At 37.5% G+C, this 25,391-nt stretch overlaps 1 protein-coding gene and 1 non-coding gene across 2 annotated transcripts in view; both read left to right on the top strand.

The window, feature by feature from the left end:
• Window positions 1–25,391, top strand: part of VNN1 (vanin 1) — a 725,633-nt gene that overhangs the window by 2,838 nt on the left and 697,404 nt on the right. Inside the window, exons 2-8 of the mRNA XM_025865591.2 lie at window positions 6,132–6,381; window positions 7,671–7,801; window positions 13,948–14,140; window positions 15,048–15,339; window positions 15,776–16,134; window positions 22,906–23,076; window positions 24,034–24,270. Of these exons, the coding sequence (XP_025721376.1) occupies window positions 6,169–6,381; window positions 7,671–7,801; window positions 13,948–14,140; window positions 15,048–15,339; window positions 15,776–16,134; window positions 22,906–23,076; window positions 24,034–24,159 (1,485 nt within the window). The 5' untranslated portion in view covers window positions 6,132–6,168 and the 3' untranslated portion in view covers window positions 24,160–24,270. The remainder of the gene's footprint in view (window positions 1–6,131; window positions 6,382–7,670; window positions 7,802–13,947; window positions 14,141–15,047; window positions 15,340–15,775; window positions 16,135–22,905; window positions 23,077–24,033; window positions 24,271–25,391) is intronic.
• Window positions 10,946–11,050, top strand: LOC112819513 (U6 spliceosomal RNA). The gene has a single exon (XR_003206885.1). It is a non-coding gene; the product is annotated as a U6 spliceosomal RNA (small nuclear RNA).

Raw genomic sequence — 25,391 nt, 5'->3', positions numbered from 1 at the left:
TATAAACTTAAGAAAAAGGTTTCTCACCAGAAGGAAAAAAAGAGAGCGAGAAAAGGTATATAAAAATCAGGCCTATAATGTTCTCTCCACAAAACAAAAACTGTAAGATCTTTGTTTACGTCTGTATGTATGTTTGTATGTATGTCCATATTGTTAAATAAGAAAAATCCATCAAAGTAAATTTTAAAGATCTAATTGGCTTTATTAATCAATTCATGCATTGGGCAGCATCCCATCCAACAATTAGAAAGGAACTCCAAACTGCTACAGGAAAGGAACTGTTTTTAAAGGTAGAGATGGGGCGGAAAAAGACAGCTATTAGCAAAGAATCCACTGTTGTAGGCAATTTGCCCTCCTAAGGGAAATGGAAGGGGTCTCTCAATAGACTTCTTGTGTTGACCGGGAAATTCCATGTTGCCTGGTTAAAGGTTACATTCCTGGGGAGTTGAGACTGCAGTTAGTTTAGGTATTAAGTCTTGGTTTACTGACTTGGAGCCTTAACCTAAGTAATGCCATATTGGGCCTGTGGTTTTCTTTTTAACAATGTATATGTTGTAAGTGTGAGATATTTTTCTACATCTGGATGGTATTACTAAAATTAGTTCGTAAAAGAGCCCTGTTTAGTTAGTTTGAAGGCAAGCGCTTATTTTCAGGTTCACATGATTTGGGAGAATATTTGGTGTTAAAGCTAATTGAAGGTCGGTTTAATTAAAATAGACATGTCTTTAAAATTATCAACATTAAAACTAAAATGTTTATTCTGCCTCATTTTACTTAGAGTCAAATAGGCTGATACTATCTCTGTTTTTAAAAAAATAATTAGCTTGGAAGGGTAACTGACTTTGATGTCTCCTATAGTTTTTATGGGTAATCTAAGCATCATTGTTAAGAACAAGTAAATTGAATAGATATAAATTTTTAAAAGTTTTTAGGTAAACTTTTAAGATAGTTTCCCCGAATCTTTCTGGCAACTTGAAACCTTTAAGTTTTGTTAAGTGATGAGTTAGATTGAATTCATTGAATATCTAGGTCATTTCTAAATAAGATAAAATAATAAACATTAAATAGTGAACATAGGTTTATCTACTTGTGGTTTCCTTATTACTCCAGAGAAACTAAAAATTTGGGTCTGCTGGTAAACATGTATTCTTTATTAAAAGATTGTACTTGAAGAAGCACGTTTCTGGAAATTATGAAATATATTCATAAATTTGCCGATCTAAAAAATGCTGGAGAAACAATTTACAGTTGTTTACTACTTCACTAGAAATTAAAGTTCCTAAGTATTAAGAATTATAATTACCATGTGACTAAAGCTGCTAAAAATTATAAGGGAAACAACTCTGTAGATGTATGTTTTTGGTAAGAAAAAGTATGAGGAATGGCAATACATTTTTGTTGAGGGCAAAAATAATTTTTCCTAAAGTGAGCCTAGTTATTTAAAAAGGGAAAACTTAAAATCTGTGTGTAAAAAAAAAAATTAATAAAAAGTAGAAGATTTATGAAAAACCCTTTGAAAAAGAATTTTATATATAGCTAAGATTAGAATATTTAAGAGTGAGTTTTGATATCAAAAGAACACTGATAGAAAATTAGAATTTGGTTTTTCTCTCTGTTAAAAGAAAAACTTTCTTAGATGATTGGTTTGCTTTTTATGAGAAATTACAAACAAAATTTTCTTTACCTTTTGTGTAATCTGCCTAGAAAAATATTTTATGTTTTGTTTTTATCAAATCTTTGATCATTCAAGAAGACAGTCTTAATATTAAAAGAGCTAAGACTTGTTTACAACTATGTAATCCTCTGTATTTGCCTTTAAAATCTCTTATTGTCACCTTGGTTAAATCATTTAATAGTTTTATAATGATCTGTGATTCTTCTTTAATTAAATGCTTAAACTTTTGATTTTTTGATAAACTTCCAAAGATCAATTTTTTTTTTTAAAGTCTTACATATTTAGAGGTCTTATATATATTAGGGAAAGAGGGAGACTACTTAAGATAAGTAATCTCTACACCCAACATGGGGCTTGAACTCATCACCCTGAGGTCAGGAGTCACATACTCTTTCAACTGAGCCAGCCAGGCACCCCCTAAAATCAAATTCTAAAATAAAGTCTCTTGACTACAATCTAACTGAAATGTTCCAGAGGGCCCTTGGAACATTTCAGTGATTTTGTTTCTCATCATTAAAGAGAGAAAGTATGCTTGTTTGGTATGTTAAATTACATGGGAAGTATTGTCAAACAAGTAATACTAAACTGTCTTATATTTGTGTAGATATATGCTACTTAAGTAACTATTCTGGAAATTGTATGAAACTTCTAGAAATGTGATATGTCCTGGTATGTTCTTATCTTAAAATATAATGTATTCCAAAAATAACCACATTTCCTTGTCAGTCACATTGTAATGAATTCTAATTGGATCTTTAATCATGGACACTTTTTAAGGCCTTTGTCATTTGTAGACTCAGATGCTTTTTACAAAAGCTTCCTGCAACTGTGTTTCATCTTCAGTGAGACTTATGGAAAGAACCCTGAGTATAGGTTTCTGATAACCTTAAGATCATAAAACTAAAGTTGTTAAGAATTTCTGGAACTAGTAGAAAAACTGGATTCAAGCAGAACAAAAATTAATAACATGAGACTAAATGAACTGAGGACAATTATAATTAAAAAAAATTTTTTTTAAATTTATTTGAGAGAGAGGGAGGAAAAGAGGGAGAGAGAGGGAAAGAGAGTGGGGGGGGAGGAACAGAGGGAGAGGGAGAAGCAGGGAGCCCAATGTAGGGCTCAATCCCAGGACCCCGAGATCATGACCTGAACCCAAGGCAGATGCTTAACTGACTGAGCCACCCAGGAGCCCTAGGACAATTATAATTTTTATGACTTCTTTGTTTGAAACATTGTTGATCTTTTAAGGTTTTGTTTTTCCAGATTTAAGGAAACTTTCTCTTAAGCTAACTATGACCTATGATAAAATAAAACTTTTCAACAAATTAAAACATTTACCTTTTTCTTTCTATCTGATAACTCCAGAATTTTAAGTGAATGTTCTTATATTTTCATGGCAATGTATTCATTTGCATAAATTCAATAATAATCTGTTCTCCTTGTATCAGAACATAATTGGAAACATTGATTATATTACTGAGGCTTTGACTGGAATGTCATATTTGAGGGAGACTTGCTAAAAACTTAGGTATAACCAGACAGCTTTAAGGAAATAACGTTGATTATATGGAGCCAATAAGGCCCCTTGGGAAAACAGCCCAATACCTTGCTTGTGGGGTTGCTAGCAACTTTACAGGTAAAGAACGTCACTTCTTGGCAGGTGCAGGAACCTCAGGATATTTTGCAGACCTCAAAAGAGAGGAATTAACCCAAATCTGTAAGTATTACAGGCAAGGTCTGATGGCAAGTATTTGGCTTGGCTTCTGGCTTTGGGAGGCTGTTAAAAGTTGAATCTAGAGATTCCCTGTAAAAAGTTGCAGCAAAGCAGATTTAAAAGGCTCTATATAATCAATTGCTATTCTTGCTGAACTTACATATATAAGCAGGCCAAGGTTCGTTTTTTCCCCCCTCGGTTTATTTTATAAACAAATCAGTCTTAATTTGGCTATCTTTGGTAAGAGGAGAGTGATTATAAAGAGGAAGATCATGTTTGAGTAACACACCTCTATGGGTATTAGATTCTAAAAACAGTTCTTTATAAATAAGACTAGATCCTAATTTTTTCTAGTTTCCTTCCATGTCTGGCCATAACTCCTAGTTAACATCTCCAGTTTTTTCCTATAATTTTGACTTGAAATCATTTCATAAATAAAACTTCCCCTTTCCTTGAAGCCCTGCACACTAAATATAAACCGCTTTATGTCAACTTGAGTGAAATCACAACAACTCATATATAGACCATCTTCATGCCTGTTGCTCTGTGGGTGACTCAGAAAGGTCACTGGAGACACTCGACCTACAAACCAAAAGAATCTGCCAGGTTGCCATTGCCTGCCCTCACCCTATTTGAAGATGCTTTTAGCCTGATATCTAGAAATCTTCTCAACTGGCTACTCTCAGAACTCAGAAACCAGTTTTACAATTTATCTAATCTTAACTATTGTTTTTGTTTTCATAAAAGTGCCTCTTATTTATTATATGATTGATTGAACCATAGGCTTAACTTTGAAAATACATAAGCATCACACCTTCTGAAGTGAGTTTAATTCAACGAACCTATTGTCAGTACTAAAAGACTGTTCAGTGAAATAAAACAACCTGCCAGCACAACTGCTATAGAAGTTTCAGAGGAGGGAACTCTAAGGAACCAAGAGCAGGGCACCCCAAAATGTGACATGTTGGCATATTGACTATTTTAAATTAAAATTACTTAAGAAACAAACAATGCAAAAAGGATATTCTGACACCCCTCCTCTTTGTCTCCAGAAAACAAGAAATAAATCTCCCATGTATAAGGAGGTAAAGAGATCCTTATTGCCAGAGATAGAAAATTTAGAGCCAAAAAGGCCATATAAACAACCCCTGTTACTTCTACTAATTTACTCCTCCAGCCCAAATTCTGTTTAGAATTCCTTACTAATTGAAGCTCCCCAAGTTAACTTTTCTTTGTCTTGTCAGTTCCTCACAGATTTATTGTCTCTTTGTCTAAAAAGTATGAAAACTGCCTGCCTTGGTTATTTCTTTAGGTCTCAGTTTCATTTTAGGGCCTCCATGCACACTCAATTTTATTTTTTTTCTCCTGTTAATATGTCGTGTCAATTTAATCCCTAGAGCAGCTGGAAGATCTTGAAGGGCAGAAGGAAATTGTTTCTTCCCCACAGAGACAATTTCCTCATGCTCTCTCCTCTGTTTGAGCAGAAAGGCTATGTTTGGGGAGCTTGGCACTTGTTAGGTGGCTTAGCAAAGCTGATGCAGCAACAGTAGTGATCAGGGGACACAGCTCAGGCACCACGGTAGAGCCTGCCAGTTAGTTTCATCCAATGGCATTCTACGCCAAGAATTGCAGTTATTCATCTGAAGACCTTCTCTTGACTAGTGCATGCTCAGTAGGCCACAAATTACAGATTGATAAGGTGGTTACATGTGAGGACAGGGGAAGGGATATATAGTCCAGTGATGAAGTTTCTGTCTTGTCTTGAGCCTGTGCCCCTGGACTGTGACCTTCACTAGTGCTTCTCACCTTCTTTCTTTTTCCCCTTGGTTGAGACAGGAAGGCTAAGAGGGCTACAGTTACCGTTTTCCCTTTGCCCAGGTTAGTAAGGCTCTGGTAAATAGTTTCCCTTGAGGGCAGCCTTTTGTGAAGGAGATGCTCTGGGCTTATTTCAGAGTTGGGCATATTTTCCCCTCCCCCTGCAGGAAGCATAAGGCAGAGGGATTTTGTCTCCACTGTTCTCCCAGAGGACCTGATAGGGTTCCTAGAGGTAAAGCTCGCAAAAGTGTAGGGGCCTCTCTGATACTGGGACTTCCCTAAGTTTTTAACTCTTAAGCTTGTCCACACAGAGTGTTCTGGCAATTTGTCAATGACAGTTAATGTGATCATACCAGTTCTGGCTCCAACCACCTATACCTTAGAATGTCATTTGGAAATAAGATTGTTTCAGCTAGAAGTTAAGATGAGGTCATTCTGGAGTAAGGTGAGCACTAAATCCAATGACTGATGTCCTTGTAAGAAGGGGAAATTTGGACTCAGACCTGCACACAGTGAGAATACCATGTGCAGACACAGGGAAAAGACAGCCACTTATGCAGAGAGAGAGAGAGAGAGAGAGAGGGCTTGAGCAGATCCTTCCCTCGAAGTCCTCAGGAAGAACCAACTCCACTGACACTTTCATCTGAAACTTCTTTCCTCTAGAACTGTGAGATAATTTCTGTTGTCTAAACTGCCCAGTTTTGGGTACTTTGTGATGACAAACCTAGAAAACGAAAGCATACATTTCCTTATTAGGTCCTCACAAATCCCTGCAATAAGAGTCCTTTGTTATATAAGATTTGTTTACATCTGTGTCTACGATGCAATACCATAAGGCTTGCTTAGAGTAGATTTTGTAATTTACTTACAAGGTAGTGAGTCCTGGGGACCACATGATTAATTGTGTTTTCTCTCTATACATGTGAGGACTTGCTCCGTTTATCAGCAATCGTCAGACTTCAGCATGATCACCTCTCAGCTGCTGGCTTTTGTGGCAGTTTCAGTGTTCTGTGTCTTAAAAGTCAACTCCCGGGATACATTTATTGCAGCTGTTTATGAACACGCAGTGATACTGCCTAATGCTAGCCTGATACCAGTGTCCCGTGAAGAGGCGTTGGCATTAATGAACAGAAATCTGGATCTTTTGGAGGTAGCAGTCACTTCAGCAGCAAACCAGGTACCCTCTCTTCAAGCGTGCTGGATTCCACCAAGAGAAAAGGTGGGGTCTTAGGAGCCAGGGTCCCTGTCCGGAGCAGTTATACTTTTGGAAGACATATGTGTCAGGGTAGCCAACCACTTTGTTGTACAATCAGACTCCTACCTCCTTCTCAAAATTATGACAGCAAGGGCTCTATTACACTTCCCTAATAGTGAGACCACGTTAAGAAAAGGATGGCTTCCATCATCATTAAGGAGCAGCATACCTTTGAGGAACTTGCTGTACATTCAACAACTTTGCTGCTCTCTTTTGCGACTCATGAGGGTGGAGGATAAACGGCTCAGGGCCAGATGCTGTGCTCAGAGTATCAGTAGCCTTGGTATACCTCGGTGCTCTTAAGCTTGCACAGGTTTTTGGATTAGTTCATAGCATCAAAATAAAAGTTAAGTTGGAAATTACTTAACAAGATGTATTATGTACTTCACACTTCTTCATTCTAATTACAAGATAAACTGTATATTAATGCATAGTGAGTCCTTGAGTTGAATGAAGGGTAAAGTATAAGTGTGTGGTTCGAATGGATATGATTTAAACAAGATATTTGTAGATCAGGTGTAGAGGAGGAATATGTGAAGTGTGACTGAGTCATGAATACATACATATAACATATCTACCAATACACGTTCTTAGACAATACAAAGATTTTAAAGATTATTAGGAATTCTGAGGGTTCTCTGTCAATCTTAGTCCAACTATTTTCTTAAAGGCCGCAGCAGCTCCCATCTGCTCAGGTGAGCAGGTGAGCTCGGGATGTACCTCTGGGCTTGGCACCTTTTGGGGAGGCATGTCTTCAGTGCCTGCCTTCTGAGGAGCCAGAATCACTTTTGCAGGATACAGAGCAGGGAAGGCTGGAGTGGAACAGGAAGTAGAACAGAGAATTTGAGTATAAATCAGTCCTGTGACACTCGGGCACAACGTCTACCTGAAGTCCAGGGAGAGGGGTGATTTTGAGAAGAGTTGGGTTTACGCTTAACAACTGCAGTGGATAGCAACTCTGTGAATAACCTGGAAAGCTGTTGATGTTTATGAAAGAAGGAAAACATTATGTAGAAATGGTGATGGTGAGATTAGACAATACAATTGTGCAAAGAAAATAAATTATAAAAATATAGAAAACAAAGGATTAAGATTGAAAGAAAAAAAAGGCCTGGATGGCCGTTGCTCATCTACTCAGTTCCTCAGGTCCCCTTACAGACCCTGTCTTGGATTGTTTGCTTAACTGAGAAATATTTTAATATTTTTAACAGAGTGCACATATTATTGTGACTCCAGAAGATGGTATTTATGGCTGGAACTTTACCAGGGAAACTATCTACCCATACTTGGAGGATATCCCAGACCCTGGAGTGAACTGGATCCCTTGTAATGATCCCAAAAGGTAATAATCCCAAACAGGTGGTGGACTAGCCAATCATGAACATGAACTTACTTTACCTGGGAGGGCTTTGTAGTAGATCACTGCACAAGATCCACTATCAACTCTAAGTTCAAGATAGTTTTATTATTTTTCATCTTCTGTGGATACACTTATTAAGAAAGTGATTATGAATTGTGAAGTCGCAGAAATCAGTGCTGGAGGGAAACATAGAAATCATCAAATTCAATGTGAATATATTTCCACTGAGGGAAGGAATCTGGAGAGACGGTAGCGTAACTTGCTTAGGGTTACAGGGGTAGTTGGTTAGCGGGAGAACCAGAATCAAACTATAGTCTTCTGACTTCTTACCAGGGACAAGAAAATTGTTGCCCCATGTGGGCCTGTAATTTGAAAACTGCATAAGAAAATGGCAAAATAGAGTCGTGTTAGTTTAGAATTAAAAATTTTCCTTTTATGTCAACAAGATGGCTAAATGAGCTTCATGTGTATGAAATCCCAAGAGCTTAAGGTGACTGTCGATGTAGCAGAACAGTGTAAGTGGTTTAAGTCAGGCCCAGACTAAAGAAATATGATGTGTGATGAAAGTAGCACTATTATTTTTAATGTAGACCAAGAAATACCTTCTATATCTAAGAGAATCATCTCAGTTACCTTACTTTTTTCTATAGGCACTATTGCTAACATCATAGGGACTCCCTTTCTGGAATTGCTCTTCAAACCACACAAACTAACTACTATAAATCCTTATAGAGACACCTTGATTTTGACAAGTTTAGTATTATTTATCTTAATCATCTACTTTCTTCATATTTCATTGTATCATAATTGTTTTTTATTTGACCACCCTTCATGCCAGATTTTCAGTTTCTAAAGGGCAAGCACTCTGTGTGCCCTTCCATCATGTGTTGACTTCACTTGTATCTGAATGACCTTTTCCTAGAATAAGATTTTTCCAAAGGCCTCCTGAAAATCCCCACCTGGTTCCATGCATTCCATTTCAAGGAGTCTGGTTGCCTTTCCTATTTTCTATCAGCTAATAGTATCTCCATTCCTTGCCTTCATTCATTTATTTAACAATTTTTTATGTGTGTACCTCTTATGTACAGGTACTATTCTGGACAGTAGGGTGGATAAAATAGATTAAAAATCTACCTTCCTGGAGCTTATATTCTAGTGTGGAGAGATAGTCAATGAAGAAACAAAGATAATATCTATCTATTTAGTTATCTATTATCTATCTACTTATCTATGATATGTAGTAAAGGTAAATGTTATGGAGAAAAACAAAGCAGGACAGGTGAACCTGGTGGCAAGCACGGTGTTTAAATTTTTGGTCATCAGTTGGCTTCATGGTGACATCTAAGTAAAGACTTGGAAGAAGTGAGGAGGTAGGTCATATGGGTATGTGTTCTAACAAAGCATTTGGTAATCTTTCCTGGGTATAGCAAACAGTCTGAAAAATTTAGCTTAAATGTAAATATATTTGAATGTATGATGTACTTTCAAGATTAATAGAGACAGGAGGGAAATACGTAATCAGGACTGTTTAAGAAATGCCTAACACCAGATTTCTTTTTTTTTTTTAAAGATTTTATTTATTTATTTGAGAGAGAGAATGAGATAGAGAGCATGGGAGGGGAGAGGGTCAGAGGGAGAAGCAGACTCCCTGCTTCTGTGGGACTTGATCCTCGAGTCCCTGTGGGACTCGATCCTGGGACTCCAGGATCATGACCTGAGCCGAAGGCAGTCGCTTGACCAACTGAGCCACCCAGGCGCCTGCTAACACCAGATTTCTATTTCATGTACCAATATATTCTGCCAGTTGAAAAAATCTGAAAAGACTTGAGCTAAATATGTTTCAAGTGGTTTGATGTGTTTACATCTGTCTTTCAGACATTAATTGAAGCAAAAGAGGGAGAAAAACTATCAGTCATTCTTTATATATAATGCATTAGAATAATTTTTTCAGATGTGGTTTCTCATCCTTCTTGGTCTTTTTCAAGGGCATGTTTTTATAGGTAATTGCTATGGTTTTGCTTATATTAATTGTACCAATTTGTAGATCTAATGGTCTAGATTTGATACTCGAAGAAAGCTTTTACTACTATCGCCAGCAGATGGCATTAAATTTCCATTCATTCACCAATTACTTCACCCTTCTCAGCTATTCTTCAATAACCTACCTACTATTAACCATTTATTATTTAAAGGTTGTGCCAATTGTGCCAATAGAGAATAAATATGGCTACATGTTACATGTAGTAGGTCTCACTTTTGAAGATTGCATTTAATTGCTTTATTGGGACAACTACTGGTAACATGATAAAGGATAAAGAAATCAGAGGCACCTGGGTGGCTCAGTAGGTTAAGCATCTGCCTTCAGCTCAGGTCATGATCTCTGGGTCGGGTCCTGGGATTGAGCCCCGTGTTGGGCTCCCTGCTCAGCGGGGAGTCTGCTTCTCCCTCTCCCTCTGCCTATTACCCCTGTCATGTTCGTCCTCTCTCTCCATCTCGCTCGCTCTCTCTCTCTCTCTCTCAAATGAATAAATAAAATCTTAAAAAAAAATTAAAGAAATCAAGCATTCACAAGTGTTCCAGTATTTCCATTTTTCCATACTGTCTGGCACTGCCCTAGCCCAATCCTTGTTGCCTTTAATCTGAGCTATTGCAAAAACTTCCTAATGATTCCCTACATTTCGTCTCTTATTCTAGTATATTCTGTACCCTAATGGCCTATTATCTTACAGAAAATTCAGATCATGGTACTTCTGTCCTCAGAATCTTTTTTTTCTATTAAATTTGAAAGAAGTTTTTAACTTCTTGTGCTGAGCTCTATCTTTTATGACTCCAGATGCATCTTTTTAAATTCCCTTTTCTTCCCTAACAATGTCTCTGCTCCAGCCAGATTGACTAGTTCCCTGAGCAAGATTTCCTTTTTCTTAACCTCCAACGGTCTTTTTTTCTAATTTTTTTTTTTGTGGTGAAATACACATAAAGTTTACCATCTTAATCATTTTTAAATGCACAGTCAGTGGTATTAAGTATATCCATATTGTTAACTCAACCATCACCATCACTCATCTCCAGAACACTTTTTATCTAGCAAAACTCAAACTCTACACCCATTGAAAAATAATTCTGCTTGTGCTCATTTTGGCAGCACATATACTAAAATTGGAGCAATACAGAAGATTAGCATGGCTCTTGCACAAGGATGACATGCAAATTCCTGAAGCAGTCCATATTTTTAGAAGTGAAAAGAGGAGACATTACAAGTGATACCACAGAAATACAAAAAATCATAAGAGACTACTCTGAATAATTATATGACAGTAAATCGGACAACTTAAAATAAATCCATGGATTTCTAGAAATAGGCAACCTACCAAGACCGAATCATGAAGAAATAGAAAATCTGAACATACCGTACAATCTCAAAAAGATATCTGCACCCCTATGTTTATTGCAGCATTATTTACAATAGCTAACACATGGAAATAACCTGCATGACCATCAATGGATGAATGGATAAAGAATGTGGTATATACATGGGCGCCTGGGTGGCTCAGTTGTTAAGCATCTGCCTTTGGCTCAGATCATAATCCCAGGGTCCTGAGATCAAGCCCCGCATCGGGCTCCCTGCTCGGCGGGAGGCCTGTTTCTCCCTCTCCCGCTCCCCCTGCTTGTGTTCCTTCTCTCGCTCTCTCTCTCTGTCAAATAAATAAATAAAATATTTAAAAAAAGAATGTGGTATATACATATATTCAATGGAACATTATTCAGCCATGAGAAAGAAATACTGCCATTTGCAACAACATAGACGAACACTGAGAACATTATGCTAAGTGAAATAAGCCAGGCAGAGAAAGACAAAAACTGTATGATCTCACTTATACATAGAATCTAAAAATGCTGAACTTATAGAAGCAGAGAGAACAGTAGTTGCCAGGGGTTGGTAGTGGGGGAAATAAGGCAAAATTGGGCAAAGGGTACAAACTTCTAGTTATAAGAGGAATAAATTCCAGAGATATAATGTATAGCATGATGACTGTAGTTAACAGTACTGTATTATTTACTTGAAAGTTGCAATGGGAGTAGATTTTAAATGTTCTCACAATAAGAACAATAAAATGGAAATTATACTAATTAAGAAGTGCTAACCTAATGGTGGTAAACATTTATTAATATATACATATATAAAATCATCACATTTTACATTTTGAACTCACACAATGTTATATATCAACTATATTTCAGTAAAGCTGGGGGAAAGAACACAATATTTTCCCATCTATTTCCCCAATATTTCCCTATTTCCCCATCTCTGCAGCCCCTGGCAGTCATCATATTACTTTCTGTATCTGTGAATTTGGCTACTCTAACTACTCTAGCTACCTTATAAGTGGAATTGTATGGTTTTTACCTTTTTGTGATTGATTTATTTCACTTAGCATAGTGTCTTCAAAGTTCATTCATGTAGCATGTGTCAGAATTTCCTTCCTTTTAAAGCTGAATAATACTCTACTGTGTATACATACCACACTTTGTTATCTTTCATCCCTTGATGGACACTTGAGTTGCTTCCACCTTTTAGCTATTGTGAATAATCCTGCTATGAACATGAGTATTACAAACATATCTTCAAGTTGCTGCTTTCAGTTTTTTGGAAATATATCCGGAAGTGTAATTGCTGAATCATGTGATGCTGAATCATGTGATGGTTCTTTTTTTAATTTTTTGAGGAACTGCCAAACCGGTTTCCTGGCAGTTCTTTTCCTGACCTCCATCTTTAAGACCGTTGTTTTAGTCCTTCTCTAGTAGGTTTGCCATCTGGTCTTTCTCCAGGATGGTTTCTGTAGGTTTATTCTTTTTTTTTTTTTTTCCCTTTGAATGGGCCATACTTTGCTGTTTATTTGTATGTCTTAATGATTTTTTTGTTGTCAATATTTGAATCTTAAAATGTGATCATTCTGAAAATCAAATTCTTCTCCTTCCCCAGGGTTTAGTACTAGCCTTTTGCTTATTTGTTTGTTTTGATTCCTATAGGCTGTTTCTGCACTAGGCATAAGCTTGATCTGTAAACTTAAGATCTTTTGAGGCATTGTCTTAGCCTGTGTCTTTCCTGGAGCACATGTGATGATTTTCTAAATTCTCCTATATATATATATATATATATATATATATATATATATATATATATATGATTGCTTTTGTATGTCCTAATCCTTAAATGTCTGATTTCAAAAAAAGAGAGAAAAGGAAAAATTAAGGAAGAGGGAGAGAAGACAACTCTGGCTCTTTAAATCCTCTAGAAATAACTTCAGCCAGTAGGGGAAGGACTTGCAACAATATAGTGGTGGTGGTGGTGGTGGTGATGGTGAGGTAAAACAATGGCTGCCTGCCCCTGTGTTTGCACCTCCACGATCAGAAGCAGTTATCAGTGATCAGAACACAGATCCCTGATATTTGGAGGTTACGGGTTTTAGTGTCCAACCTGGTTCTGTAAGCTGCCCGCATGGTGCTCCAGCGTGGCTATCTGTCATGGGCCTGGGTGTGGGGTAAAGCATGGGTAGCCACTGCTGAGCTAAGAGCTGAAATTGACTGAAATTGACTGCAATTTGCCTTACAAGCCTTGAAATAGACTTCCGAATTTCAAAATAGTTGTATCAGTCAGATTCTGCCAGTACAAATATTATCTAGGTGGAGGGATGTATTTCTGGTGCTTCCTACTCTGCCATCTTCCCAGAATTCTAATTCCAAGTTGTTGTTCTTTCACTTGAAGTATTTTTTTTAATTCCTCTATTCTGCCAGGGTTAGTGAACAGAAGATGTGTATCATTGTCCCAAAATATCTATGAGATGTGCCACACATAAGATAAACACATAATGAACACATGATTATAAATGATGATAAATGCTATGATAAAAAATTACATGGCCTAGAATCTTATCCTAGAATAGTTTCCTACAACCAAATTCCCACAAGCGTGTACTTCCTCTGAAATCCATTGTTTTAATCTTTCCCTTCTATGATGTTATTTAGAATTTATTTTTGTGTGTATCACATGATAGGTTCCAGGAATATAATTCTGAATTTTATTAAAAGATAAACTTCATTTTTATTTTTCTCTTCTAATGAACACATAGGTTTGGCTACACCCCAGTGCAAGAAAGGCTCAGCTGCCTGGCCAAGGACAACTCTATCTACGTTGTAGCAAATATTGGGGACAAGAAGCCATGCAATGCCAGTGACCCTCAATGTCCCCCTGATGGTCGTTACCAATACAACACTGATGTGGTGTTTGATTCTCAGGGAAAACTGGTGGCACGCTACCATAAGGTAAAATTAATTTGCAAACAGTTCAGTTACTGAGTGTTTAACAAAGTAAAGTGGACAAGAAGGAAAAATCATTAGTATAGATAATAAGCATACTTTAGAAGCAGAATGGAGACAAAGGATAGAAAGTAATGATTAGGTATGGTAAGCTCCTATAAAGAGGCTCAAGAGGTTTCCTATGCATTTAGAAACATAGGAATGTGTCTGTGGAAGTGTATGAGAATCAGCAGGAGGTACCTGTATTGAAATATAATGTTGCCTTTTAGACTTTGTCCTTTTAAAGACATGCCCTGGCATTGGATCAAGACTAGAAGGAGAAACTACCTACCAGATAGACTTAATTTGGAAGAGAAAGGAGCAAAGAAAGTTCTTTGTCCACAGAAAATTTTTAAGTGTTCCTGGCAAATAGAAGTTATCTATTTCAGTTCTGTGTCTTGTAAGATTCAAGAGGGTCTTAATAAATAAGGATTCCTGCCTACATATCTATAAAATGTGGAGGTTGAACCAAAGGCTCCTATCAGCTGTAGTAATCTCTATTCTCTTACACTTTTTCCATGTGAGGACAGTGGTCATGGATTAAATTGGCACTGACTAAGAGTTGTTGGCTTACACTTTTTTCAGACACAGTAAACCCAGGCCAACTTCTGAAAAGAGACTTTTTTTCCCCTTCATCTTTTTTTTTTTTAATTTATTTATTTATTTGACAGAGAGAGAGAGAGGGAGAGAGAGAGAGAGACAGCGAGAGAGGGAACACAAGCAGGGGGAGTGGGAGAAGGAGAAGCAGGCTTCCCGCTGAGCAGGGAGCCTGATGTGGGGCTTGATCCCAGGACCCTGGGATCATGACCTGAGCAAAAGGCAGATGTTTAATGACTGAGCCACCCAGGTGCCCCTCATCTTCTGTTTATTACAGCATAACCTTTTCATGGGTGAAAATCAATTCAATGTACCCAAGAAGCCTGAGGTTGTGACTTTTGACACCATCTTTGGAAGATTTGGCATTTTCACGTGCTTCGATATACTCTTCTATGATCCTGCTGTTACTCTGGTGAAAGATTTCCATGTCGATACCATAGTCTTCCCAACAGCATGGATGAATGTTTTGCCACATTTGTCAGCTATTCAATTCCACTCAGCTTGGGCAATGGGCATGGGGGTCAACTTCCTTGCATCCAATTTGCATGACCCCTCGAAGAGAATGACAGGTAATGTGTAAGCTTTAAGATTTACAAACTTCATGTAATCAAAAAAGTAAAAGAAAAAATAATTTTTTCTAGCTAGCATGTACTCCTTAATATAATGTTTTCCAGCTCTTAATTTTTGCATATCTAGCTGGTGAAATACTGTAGAACCATCTCAATCTAAATTGTTTTGTAGGTTTATTTAGTTTTATTCAACTTATATGCACATTTCTTTTTTTCCCCCCCTCAAAAATTCACCACTTCTTACATGAAAGTTTCACTTATTGGCTTTTTGATATCATACTCTGTTGGATCTCCTGTCACTTGTTGTCCTTCTCAGTATATTTTACTGAAATTAATGACGTATATAGCTTAGAGAATGTGAGTTTAAAATAACAATAACAACTATGCAATCCTTTTTCACTTTTCTATTTCAAATGCCATCCAACATCACTTTCAGGAAGTGGCATCTATGCACCTGATTCTCCAAGAGCATTTCATTATGATATGAAGACAAAGGAGGGGAAACTCCTTCTCTCAGAACTGGATTCTTACTCACACAGCCCTGTAGTGAATTGGACTTCTTATGCCAGTAGTATAAAAGCATTCTCAACAGGAAATCAGAAATTTAAAGGTACTGCCTTTTTTGATGAATTCACCTTCTTGGAGCTCACGAGAGTCACAGGAAATTACACAGTTTGTCAGAAAAAACTCTGCTGTCATCTAAGCTACAAGATGTCTGAAAAGAGAAGAGATGAAGTTTATGCCCTAGGGGCATTTGATGGACTACATATTGTCGAAGGGACATATTATTTACAGGTAATGATTGTTTTGGTGTCAGGGGAGTTAACCAGATAAAATACAGGACCTCTAGTTGAATTTGAATTTCAGATAAACAATGAATTATTTTTATTATAAGTGTCTCACTTTTGAGGATACCTGGACACTAAAAATTTTGTTTTATTTGAAATTCAAATTTAGCTGGGCATCCTGAATTTTTGTTTGCTTAAACTTGAAATCCTAGATGTCAGTCTGGTTTTAAACTGGCTGGAAAAAAGGCAGAAGATTTATTTACAATACCTGTATTTAAAATGATATGATAATCAAATTACAGATTCTTTTAATGGATGATTAGCCTCTGATATTTCCTGCCTGAAGAAATTTATCCATTTTCTTTATATGTTCACTAAAGCTTATCTTGTTTCCTTAAGAGCTTGACACTAAGCATGTCCTGGAGACATACAGGGTCGACCTCTGAGATACGTAGTAGAGTAGTTTACTACTGCAAAGATTTGGGCATCTCACAGCCCCCAACACTGAAGGAGGAACTGTTATAGGCTGGTAAGGTATGATCCCTAAGAACAAACAACTTTCATGTTCCTCTCGTTTTGCTCTCCTCTTCCCTGATCTGTCTCCCATCCTGTTTCAGGGCTTCCAGTTGACAGTTTCAGCTCCATCCAATCTCTTTCCTACACTCTAATCATAAAAATTACTAAAAGCCATTTGTGATTATTTCACTCTCTTGCTTAAAATTCCTCACTGTCAGATCTGCCATTGAGTAGATCACTGTGGCAGCACTGTGGATGATGAAACTAGGGCAAATAGACTAGTTAGATTATGAAAATAGTCCTACTAGGGCCTGTACCAAGAGTATGTTAGTAGGAATAAGAGCAGGGTATGGAGTCAAGCAATATGTAGAAAACTTAACTTATAGCTGATTTGATATAGAAAAGGAAAGCAGATTGAGAGGACAAGGATGTACCAGGTTTCTGGCAGGAGTGGCTGGGTGAATGCCGTGCTCTGACAGGTCAGGATGCTGGAGGGGGAACAGATTGAGTGGTAGTGGGGAGATGCTCAGTTCACTTGGAATGTTCTGGCTTTGAAGTGTTTATGGGACATTCAGCTGGAGCCGTGACCGGCAGAATCTGAGGGCAGCACCCCAAATCAAACATGTTAATATGTCTGCTGGAAAACATGGGACTATTCATCCTAAATAGCTGAAATAAAAACATGGTTATGTTAGTTCAAGTTAGGTCTCAATGTCAAATGTGCTACAAAAGCCTTTATTTTTACAGAAGGTTGGTCTTGGAATTGAGGATGAGGGATTTTGGTATTATATTCATAATCTTTCATAGGCTAACTGTGATGATAATTAATGCTAGAAAAATCTCTATAACACCAAAATCTATTTCTTAACTAAGGAGAAAAGGGAAAGAAAAGGAGATAAGGGTACAATAACTCTGCATCTTGCCACAGAGGTTTTCCGAGTGTTCTAGAGTGAATTTTAAGGACATGGGGAAAGAAGGTGCTTGTAGCATTTTCTGGAGTAGAAGATGGTAAAAGATTGGGTAGAGATTTACAGCAGTTGTTATAGGAGAGTGGGAGAAGGAGCAGTTTACATATTTTAAAGAATCATTGAGTAAATCGATGAATAAAGAAGGAATAAACTAAATGAAAGAAGTTCATTCCCTTTACCCAATATACTTAGGGGACTTTCCTCTTTAGATTACTTTCTGTACCGTTTGTCCTGTCCATTTCCTCCCACCAAGGTCAGAGTCATCTAAACACGGGCCTGTCAGTCTTCTAGAATGTAAAGCTATTTCCCAACAGGGTAAGAAATTAGGGATAACAACTCTGCTAAAAACCAAAGATTAAATTCAGGGGCTTAACACAACATGATGAGAACATAGATTCTGGAGTCAGAAATTCTGGGTAAATTCCTTTTTTACTGGGTAATGGCCACCTGCCTTGAGCCAATCTTTTAGCCTCTTTAAACATGTGGTTCATCATCTATAACATATGGATTCATTTTCATTCACTAGATATTTATGTAATGCTTTCTGCGTTCAAGTATTTGATAGAGCCTGAGGATATTAAGATGAGCAAGACAAATATAGTCACTGTCTTCATAGAACTTAATACTAGTGGGAAGACAGGATTGAACAGAAAACTAAGAAAATCACTACTTAATTTTAGTTGTGACAAATGCCATAAAAGGAAAGTACCATGGACAATTAAAGCATACAACTGGAAGACCTAACCTAGTCCTAAGAAGGGAATAAGGATAATAATAATAATAATAATAAATTCTTCATAGGGTTTTTGGGAAGTTTGATTTAATAAATGTAAAGAGTTTAGCACTGTGCCTAGCACATAGAAAGTTCTCAATAAATGTTAACTTTTATTATTATTATTATTATTATTAATAGAAGTAACATAACATTTTAATTATCAGACCGATACCACCAGGTTTTACTCACATAAACACTGGCTCCACTGCGAGCAGCTCCTGATTCAACTCCTTTAGTTCTTTAGTTGTTCTCATAGGCTAGATGTCCTATCCCTTCCTACCACCTGGATTGGTTCTAACACTTCTTTCTTTATTTTAATCAAAGTAATGCATGGACATAACTAAGAAGACAAATAGCACTGAAGTCTTGTAAGACACTAGTTTCTCCCATAATCCACCCAGTCCCTCTTTCTTTTTTTTTTTTTTTTTAAGATTTTATTTATTTATTTGAGAGAGAGAATGAGAGATCGAGAGCACGAGAGGGAAGAGGGTCAGAGGGAGAAGCAGACTCCCTGCTGAGCAGGGAGCCCGATGTGGGACTCGATCCCGGGACTCCAGGATCATGACCTGAGCCGAAGGCAGTCACCCAACCAACTGAGCCACCCAGGCGCCCCATACCCAGTCCCTCTTTCTGAAGGCAAACCCTTTTGAATCTTTTAGCTGTTTCTTCTGAAATTTACTCATCTGAATCTTTTAGCTGTTTCTTCCGAAATTTACTCATCTGACACCATCTACCTGGAGCTAATGCAGAGTCCACAGATTAAGGGCTCAGCCCCACAAAACTGGTCCCCTCCCCACTTGAGACTCCAATCACAAGTCTAGGTTGTCACTTGTGCTTCTGACCTGACTGGCTGTAAGTCAGGGATTCCCATCACCCCTGCCTTGGATTTGCTAATTTTCTGGAATGGCTCATTGAACCCAGGAAAGTGCTTTATGTATTGCTAAGAATTTATTGCAGAGGATATTTTAAAGCATATAAATGAACAACCAGAGGAAGAGATACATAGGGCAAGATCTGGAAGTATCCCAAGCATAGGAGTTTCTGTCCCCATGGAGTTTGGCATGTGCCACCTTTCCTGGCATGTAGATATGGCATTCTTGTTTGCCAACCTGAAATCTCTCTGAACCCCATACTTGAGGGACTTTTATGGAGGCTTAATTTCATGGACACGATTGATTAAATCATTGACCATTGGTGATTAATTTAACTTCCAGCTCCTCTCCCCTCCAGAGATAGGGGTGGGGATGGTGAGGCTTAAAGTTCCAACTCTCTAACCAGATGGTAACCAGTTTCCATCCTGTGGTTATTTACAGCTTTCCAAAAATCTCATCATTCACACATACTCAGGTGTGGTTGAAAGAGGCTCCTTATGAGCAACAAAAGCCCCTCCTTTCACATTTCCCTTCTTATCACTAAGGAAATTCCAAGGATTTTAGGGCCTTCTATGTCAGGAACTAGAAAAAGACCAAATATATATTTCTTACTATAAATCACAATACCACACACCTCCTTTGTTGTTGTTGTAAGTTCCGGGAAGAGAGTGAATGGGTGATAAAATGTTTTCAACTTATAAGACTGAAAATGCCTTTCCTTTCATGTTTGATGGAGTATTTCCCTAGGTATGGAATTCAAGGTCATTGTTTTGCTACTGAGAATTCTTGAGTTATTTTGATTCCTCATCCTTTGTATGTGAACCCCTCTTCCTCCCATTTCTTAGAAATCTTTTAGAATTTCCTCCCTTCTGTTTCTTCTTCTGGAATTCCTATTATTGGGGTCATGTGCCTTTTGGATTGGTCTTCTAATTTTTTAATCTTTTCTTTGCTATTTCTTTTCATTTTTTCCATTTACTTTCTGAGAATTTTTGTTCTTGATATTCCAAGGCTTGCCTTGAGTCTTTTATTTTGACTGACATGTTTTTATTTTTCAAGAACTATTTTTTTGCTTTATGAGTTTTTTTTCTTTACTGATGTTTTGTGGATACAGTATTTTATCTTTCTGAGGCTATTAAGGAAAATTATTTTCCTTGAAGCTTCCTCTGCTTAAATACTCTTTTTTTACTCAAGTTTCCTTTATCTGCTTGTTTTGCTCTCTCTCATGTTAGAAGCTTTCCCCATATGTATGGTAACCCTTTAACATTACCAAAAACTGACTGAAAAGCGGAGCATAGGAGTGATACTTGCCAATTTTAAGCTTCACAGTAGGGTAATCTAGCTGGGCCTTTCACTAGAGGAATCCCTGAGTTAAGTATATTTGGAAACTTCCTCTGGGGATGGGTCAGGTTTCTCAGGTTTTAAAATTCTTCTAATTCCCTTCCTGAATAGTGTTGCCTAATTTAGCAAATTAAAATACAGGATACCCTAGTAAATTCAAAGTTTGGATAAACAGTTTTTGTTTTTTTGATCAAACCATTTTGTTGAGGGGCTTTGGGGAAAGGTCGGAGGGCAGGAGGACAGGGAGATCCGATACCCTCGGCCCGGCCAGAACCTCACCTTTCCAGTGTCACAGTCCCCAAAAGCGACAACACATATTTTTAAAAATGTAAGTAGGTCCCATGCAATGTTTGGGACATACTTACACTAAAAACCATTTTTAGTATTTTAGTTTATCTGAACTTCAAATTTAACAGGACACCTTTCCTGTGTTTATCTGGCAGTTTTATTTCTGAAGGCTAAATTATTTGCTGGCCACGTTTAGAGGGCCGGGTGGGAGCAATGATCTTGTTGGATGTGGCCCTGGTGGAAGGAGGTGGTTGCAACATTTAGTAGGTTTCATTCATGTAATCCCCTTCAACTAGGGTTTTTCAAAATCTCCACTAAATATCATCTGCTTTACCCTCTCTGGAAATAAATGCCCCATCTTTTATGGGAATAGGGGAAGGACAGTGGCCCATTCATGGTGGGGGACTCAGTATCTGAGGCATCCTTAAAAACTTCCCACCAATTTTCCTTACTTTAGCCACGACTTTACCAGCTCCTGAGGTACCTAGTGCTCCCAGGGATGGAATCTTCTGAGTATTCTGCAGCAGTATAGATAGGGTTGATTCTTGGCTCTCCCATTGCCAGTTTAGGACTTGGCTTTCTTCAGGTCTGCTAAATCATTTGTTACTTTTGCATCAACCATCCCAGCTTCCAACATTATACCATGGTCTGTCCTCCCATTCTATCCGTGTGGGTTGATGTCTTAAAAAACTAATGTTGGTTTCAGCAAGATGTTAAGGGAATAAAATAGAAGCATGTATTCATTCTACCTTTACCTGAAAGCTAATTGTAGCCCATCTTAACACACTTGCTCTAAAGCACTTACTCTCCAACTTCAAAAGTAGAAGCAGGGAGACCAGTTAGAGGCTATTGCTTTATTCAGGCAGGAAGTTAAAGGTGGCTTGAAAAAGGCTTGGAAGTGCAGTACAGATAGAATTAAATAAATATGGATCTTCCTTTTGGGGACTTTGCATCTGCATAATGAGATGACTCATATACTTAGATTTTACATTCAAATAATTATGTAGTAATATAGTGTAGTATAGTTTAACTGTGTAGTATAGTGAGTACTATTTCAGTTCTTACTCAGATATGAAGTATGTGACTTATCCAATTCACAGGGATTGCCTCTAGATCAAGTCTAGGGTTCATTAAAACTTTAAAGTTCCTTTGTTGTGCAAAATAGGCAAAAATGTAGAGATTAAATTTGTGTCTAAATTTAACCTTTTTTTAAAAAAAATAGAACACTTGATTATTAAAAGCATTGCTAGCTTGAGAACAATGAAGGTATAGTTCATGGCTATTGACCAAGGGTCTGATTGTTTCTTTAAGAGATTTAATCTGTTTGACCGTGAATTGGAGAAAGCAGTAGGGCCTGAAGTCCTTTATTTTTTTTTCTTTTTTTTTTTAATTTTTTATTGTGATGTTAATCACCATATATTACATCATTTGTTTTGGTGTAGTGTTCCATGATTCATTGTTTGTTCATAACACCCAGTGCTCCATGCAGAATGTGCCCTCTTTAATACCCATCACCAGGCTAACCCATCCCCCTACCCTCCTCCCCTCTAGAACCCTCAGTTTGTTTTTCAGAGTCCATCATCTCTCCTGGTTTGTCTCCCCCTCTGACTTACTCCCCTTCATTCTTCCTCTCCTGCTATCTTCTTCTTTTTCTTTTTTCTTAAAATATGTTGCGTTATTTGTTTCAGAAGTACAGATCTGTGATTCAACAGCCTTGCACAATTCACAGCGCTCACCGTAGCACATACCCTCCCCAATGTCTATCACCCAGCCACCCCATCCCTCCCACCCCCAACCACTCCAGTAACACTCAGTTTGTTCCTGAGATTAAGATTTCCTTTATTTTATGAATTAGTTGAATTAGTTGTTAAATTAGCTATCAATGAGCTGAATTAATCTAATGAAAAAGAAATATTTTATCGAACAAAGGGGCATAGGCATTGCATAGGCGTTATTTCTAGCCCAGGAGGGTGTATCAGTTGGCTTTCTTAGGACTTACTGGTTTGCATTTTTTCTTCTAGATTTGTACTCTGCTGAAATGTAAAACAACAAACTTAAACACTTGTGGTGGTGCAGTTGAAACGGCTTCTACCAGGTTTGAAATGTTTTCCCTCAGTGGCACTTTTGGAACTCAGTATGTCTTCCCTGAGGTGTTGCTAAGTGAAAGTCAGCTTGCATCTGGAGAATTTCAGGTAAGGACATTTGCTTAATATTGACAATTCATTTCATGTCAGAAGAAGCACTTTTTGAGTATAAAACCTACTGAAGTGTTCAAGATATCAAAAATATCTCCATTTGGAAAGAATAAAATTGTTCTTGGGGAATCATGAAGGACACTGAGCAGGTTGAATTTCTTGTCTGGAAATTTTTAGTGTATCCTTAAGAATAAATAAATATATTATTGTGGAGACTATTGGGAGGAGGCTGGGCTGTTTTGGGTCTGTTGAGCAGGAAGAAGACTTGAGAAGGATTTCAGGACTGGTCCCACCAGAGGGAACCCCTTCACATCATGGGCAGTGATAGCCTAGACAAGTTAAAGGGAATTCCTCTCACTGTGTGGGTGAAGACCCAGTGGCTGAAATAGGCAAGAAAGCAAACACTTTTTTTTTAAAGTCCAGAAATATTTCCTTACTGCATAAACTCTGCCCAGCCATATTCTTCCCCTGACTTACCTGTGGGTTTTGTTCTTCTTTCCCCTTCCTTGTAGGAACAGCTACTGTGGGGCACTAGGGCCAATGAGCAGGTTGGGAGGCTGTGGTGAATGAGTGACAGGGATGAAAGAGGCTCAGCTCAAAACCCCCCAGTCAATCCCTTCTGTCCCCTTGGAGGAGCCTATTATGTCTGAGAGGACTAGATTTCTCTTAGATACTCCCAAACCCATTGTTTTATGCTTACTGACTCATGGAATACTTCCTCAAATAAGTAAATTATAAGATATTGATTATAGCCATTTCAATAATAAATGAATCAGTGCCAATTCCATAGCTCCAATTTTTCTTATACCCTGTACCATTTCAAAATTTCTTTTAGAAGAGAAGTTAGCCATTATTTTTATTGTTTCTTCATCCAGTTGTACTGAATTTTAGAAGGTGTTATGAGGTTGTATAAGTTAGAGGGAGACCCAATCAACTTCTTTGTGTTTTGATTAGGTGTCAAGTGATGGACGCTTGTTCAGTGTGAAGCCACCATCTGGACCTCTCTTGACCGTGACTCTATTTGGGAGAATGTATGAGAAGGACCAGACATTAAAGGCTTCATCAGAGCCCCGGGCGTAAACACTAGGAATAATGCTCTTAGTCATAATGCCAGTTGTGTGCTCATTAAGTTGGTAGAATATTTCCATTTGCTCTCTTTTATTTTGTGTAATTAAAAAAATGATGGATGAGAAAAGAAGGATGAAGATCATAACAGTGATCATGGTCTCTTGTACAAATGATTACATATATATATACATCTATAGTTCACTATTTTTACACACACACACACACACCCCAGATAATAGAAGCCAGATAAACAGTGACACAATTTTGAAAGGTAAGATCTATAAAATGAGGGTAACAATTTTACCCACATTTTAGGGTCTTGGTTTTTTTTTTTTTTTGGTGAAAATTAAATAATTGAATGCATTTAAAGTCCTTAGACAAGTTTCTGGATCATGGAAAGTACTGTATATGTGCTAGCTATTAACAATTATGTATGACTATCATGGTAAAACCATGTGTGATATACTTATTGCTAAAATTACATCACCTCTGATTGTCTAAAGTGTAAACATCTTCCACTGGCTCAGCCACCCTGCATATTTCAGTTAGAAACTCAATGAACTCAACTGTCAGTTAATTGGTTTTGGATACCTAACAATGATGTATCCCAGAAGACAGCTGGACTTAACACCTAGGAACTTAAGAGCGCCTTCACTTTTTTGTGTTTTTCAGTGCCTCTTTAGTGTTTTACCTATCTTATCAGCCTATGAGCATATTAATAGGGTGGTTCTAAACCAAACATTTACCAAATCTGGACTGTGATCTGTTTTTGCATGGCCTGTGAGCTAAGAAAAGTTTTTATGTTTCTAAAGTGTTGAAAAACAAAGAAGAATCAAAAGAAGGAGAATATTGTGTAACACATGAATGTGATCTGAAATTCAAATTGCAGTCTCCATATCTAAAGTTTTATTGAACACAACCACATTTATTTAAATATTGTTGATGGCTGTTTTTATTTTACTCTGTGGTGGTGAAGTTGGGTAGTTAACCAGACCCTATGGCCAGAAAAGCTGCAAATATTTACTGACTGACCCTCTACAGAAAAAGTTTGTTGACTCCTGCCCTGAAGTATTAAATAACAATGGATCTTAGTATTGAAAACCTTTAGAACAACTTAGTGGGCAAATTGCCTTTAAGTGTCTTTCTTGTAATTCTTTCACAAAAGGAGAAATAAGATATCTTTATTTGCTTTGTATGATACACCATCACACACACAAGATTACCCTGATTTAACTTAAACCAAA

The sequence above is a fragment of the Callorhinus ursinus genome, unplaced genomic scaffold (assembly GCF_003265705.2).
Source record: "Callorhinus ursinus isolate GAN/ISIS: 27379988/994484 unplaced genomic scaffold, GSC_fseal_2.0 scaffold6, whole genome shotgun sequence".
Lineage (NCBI taxonomy): Eukaryota > Metazoa > Chordata > Mammalia > Carnivora > Otariidae > Callorhinus > Callorhinus ursinus.
This window is presented reverse-complemented; position numbering and strand designations above follow the sequence as displayed.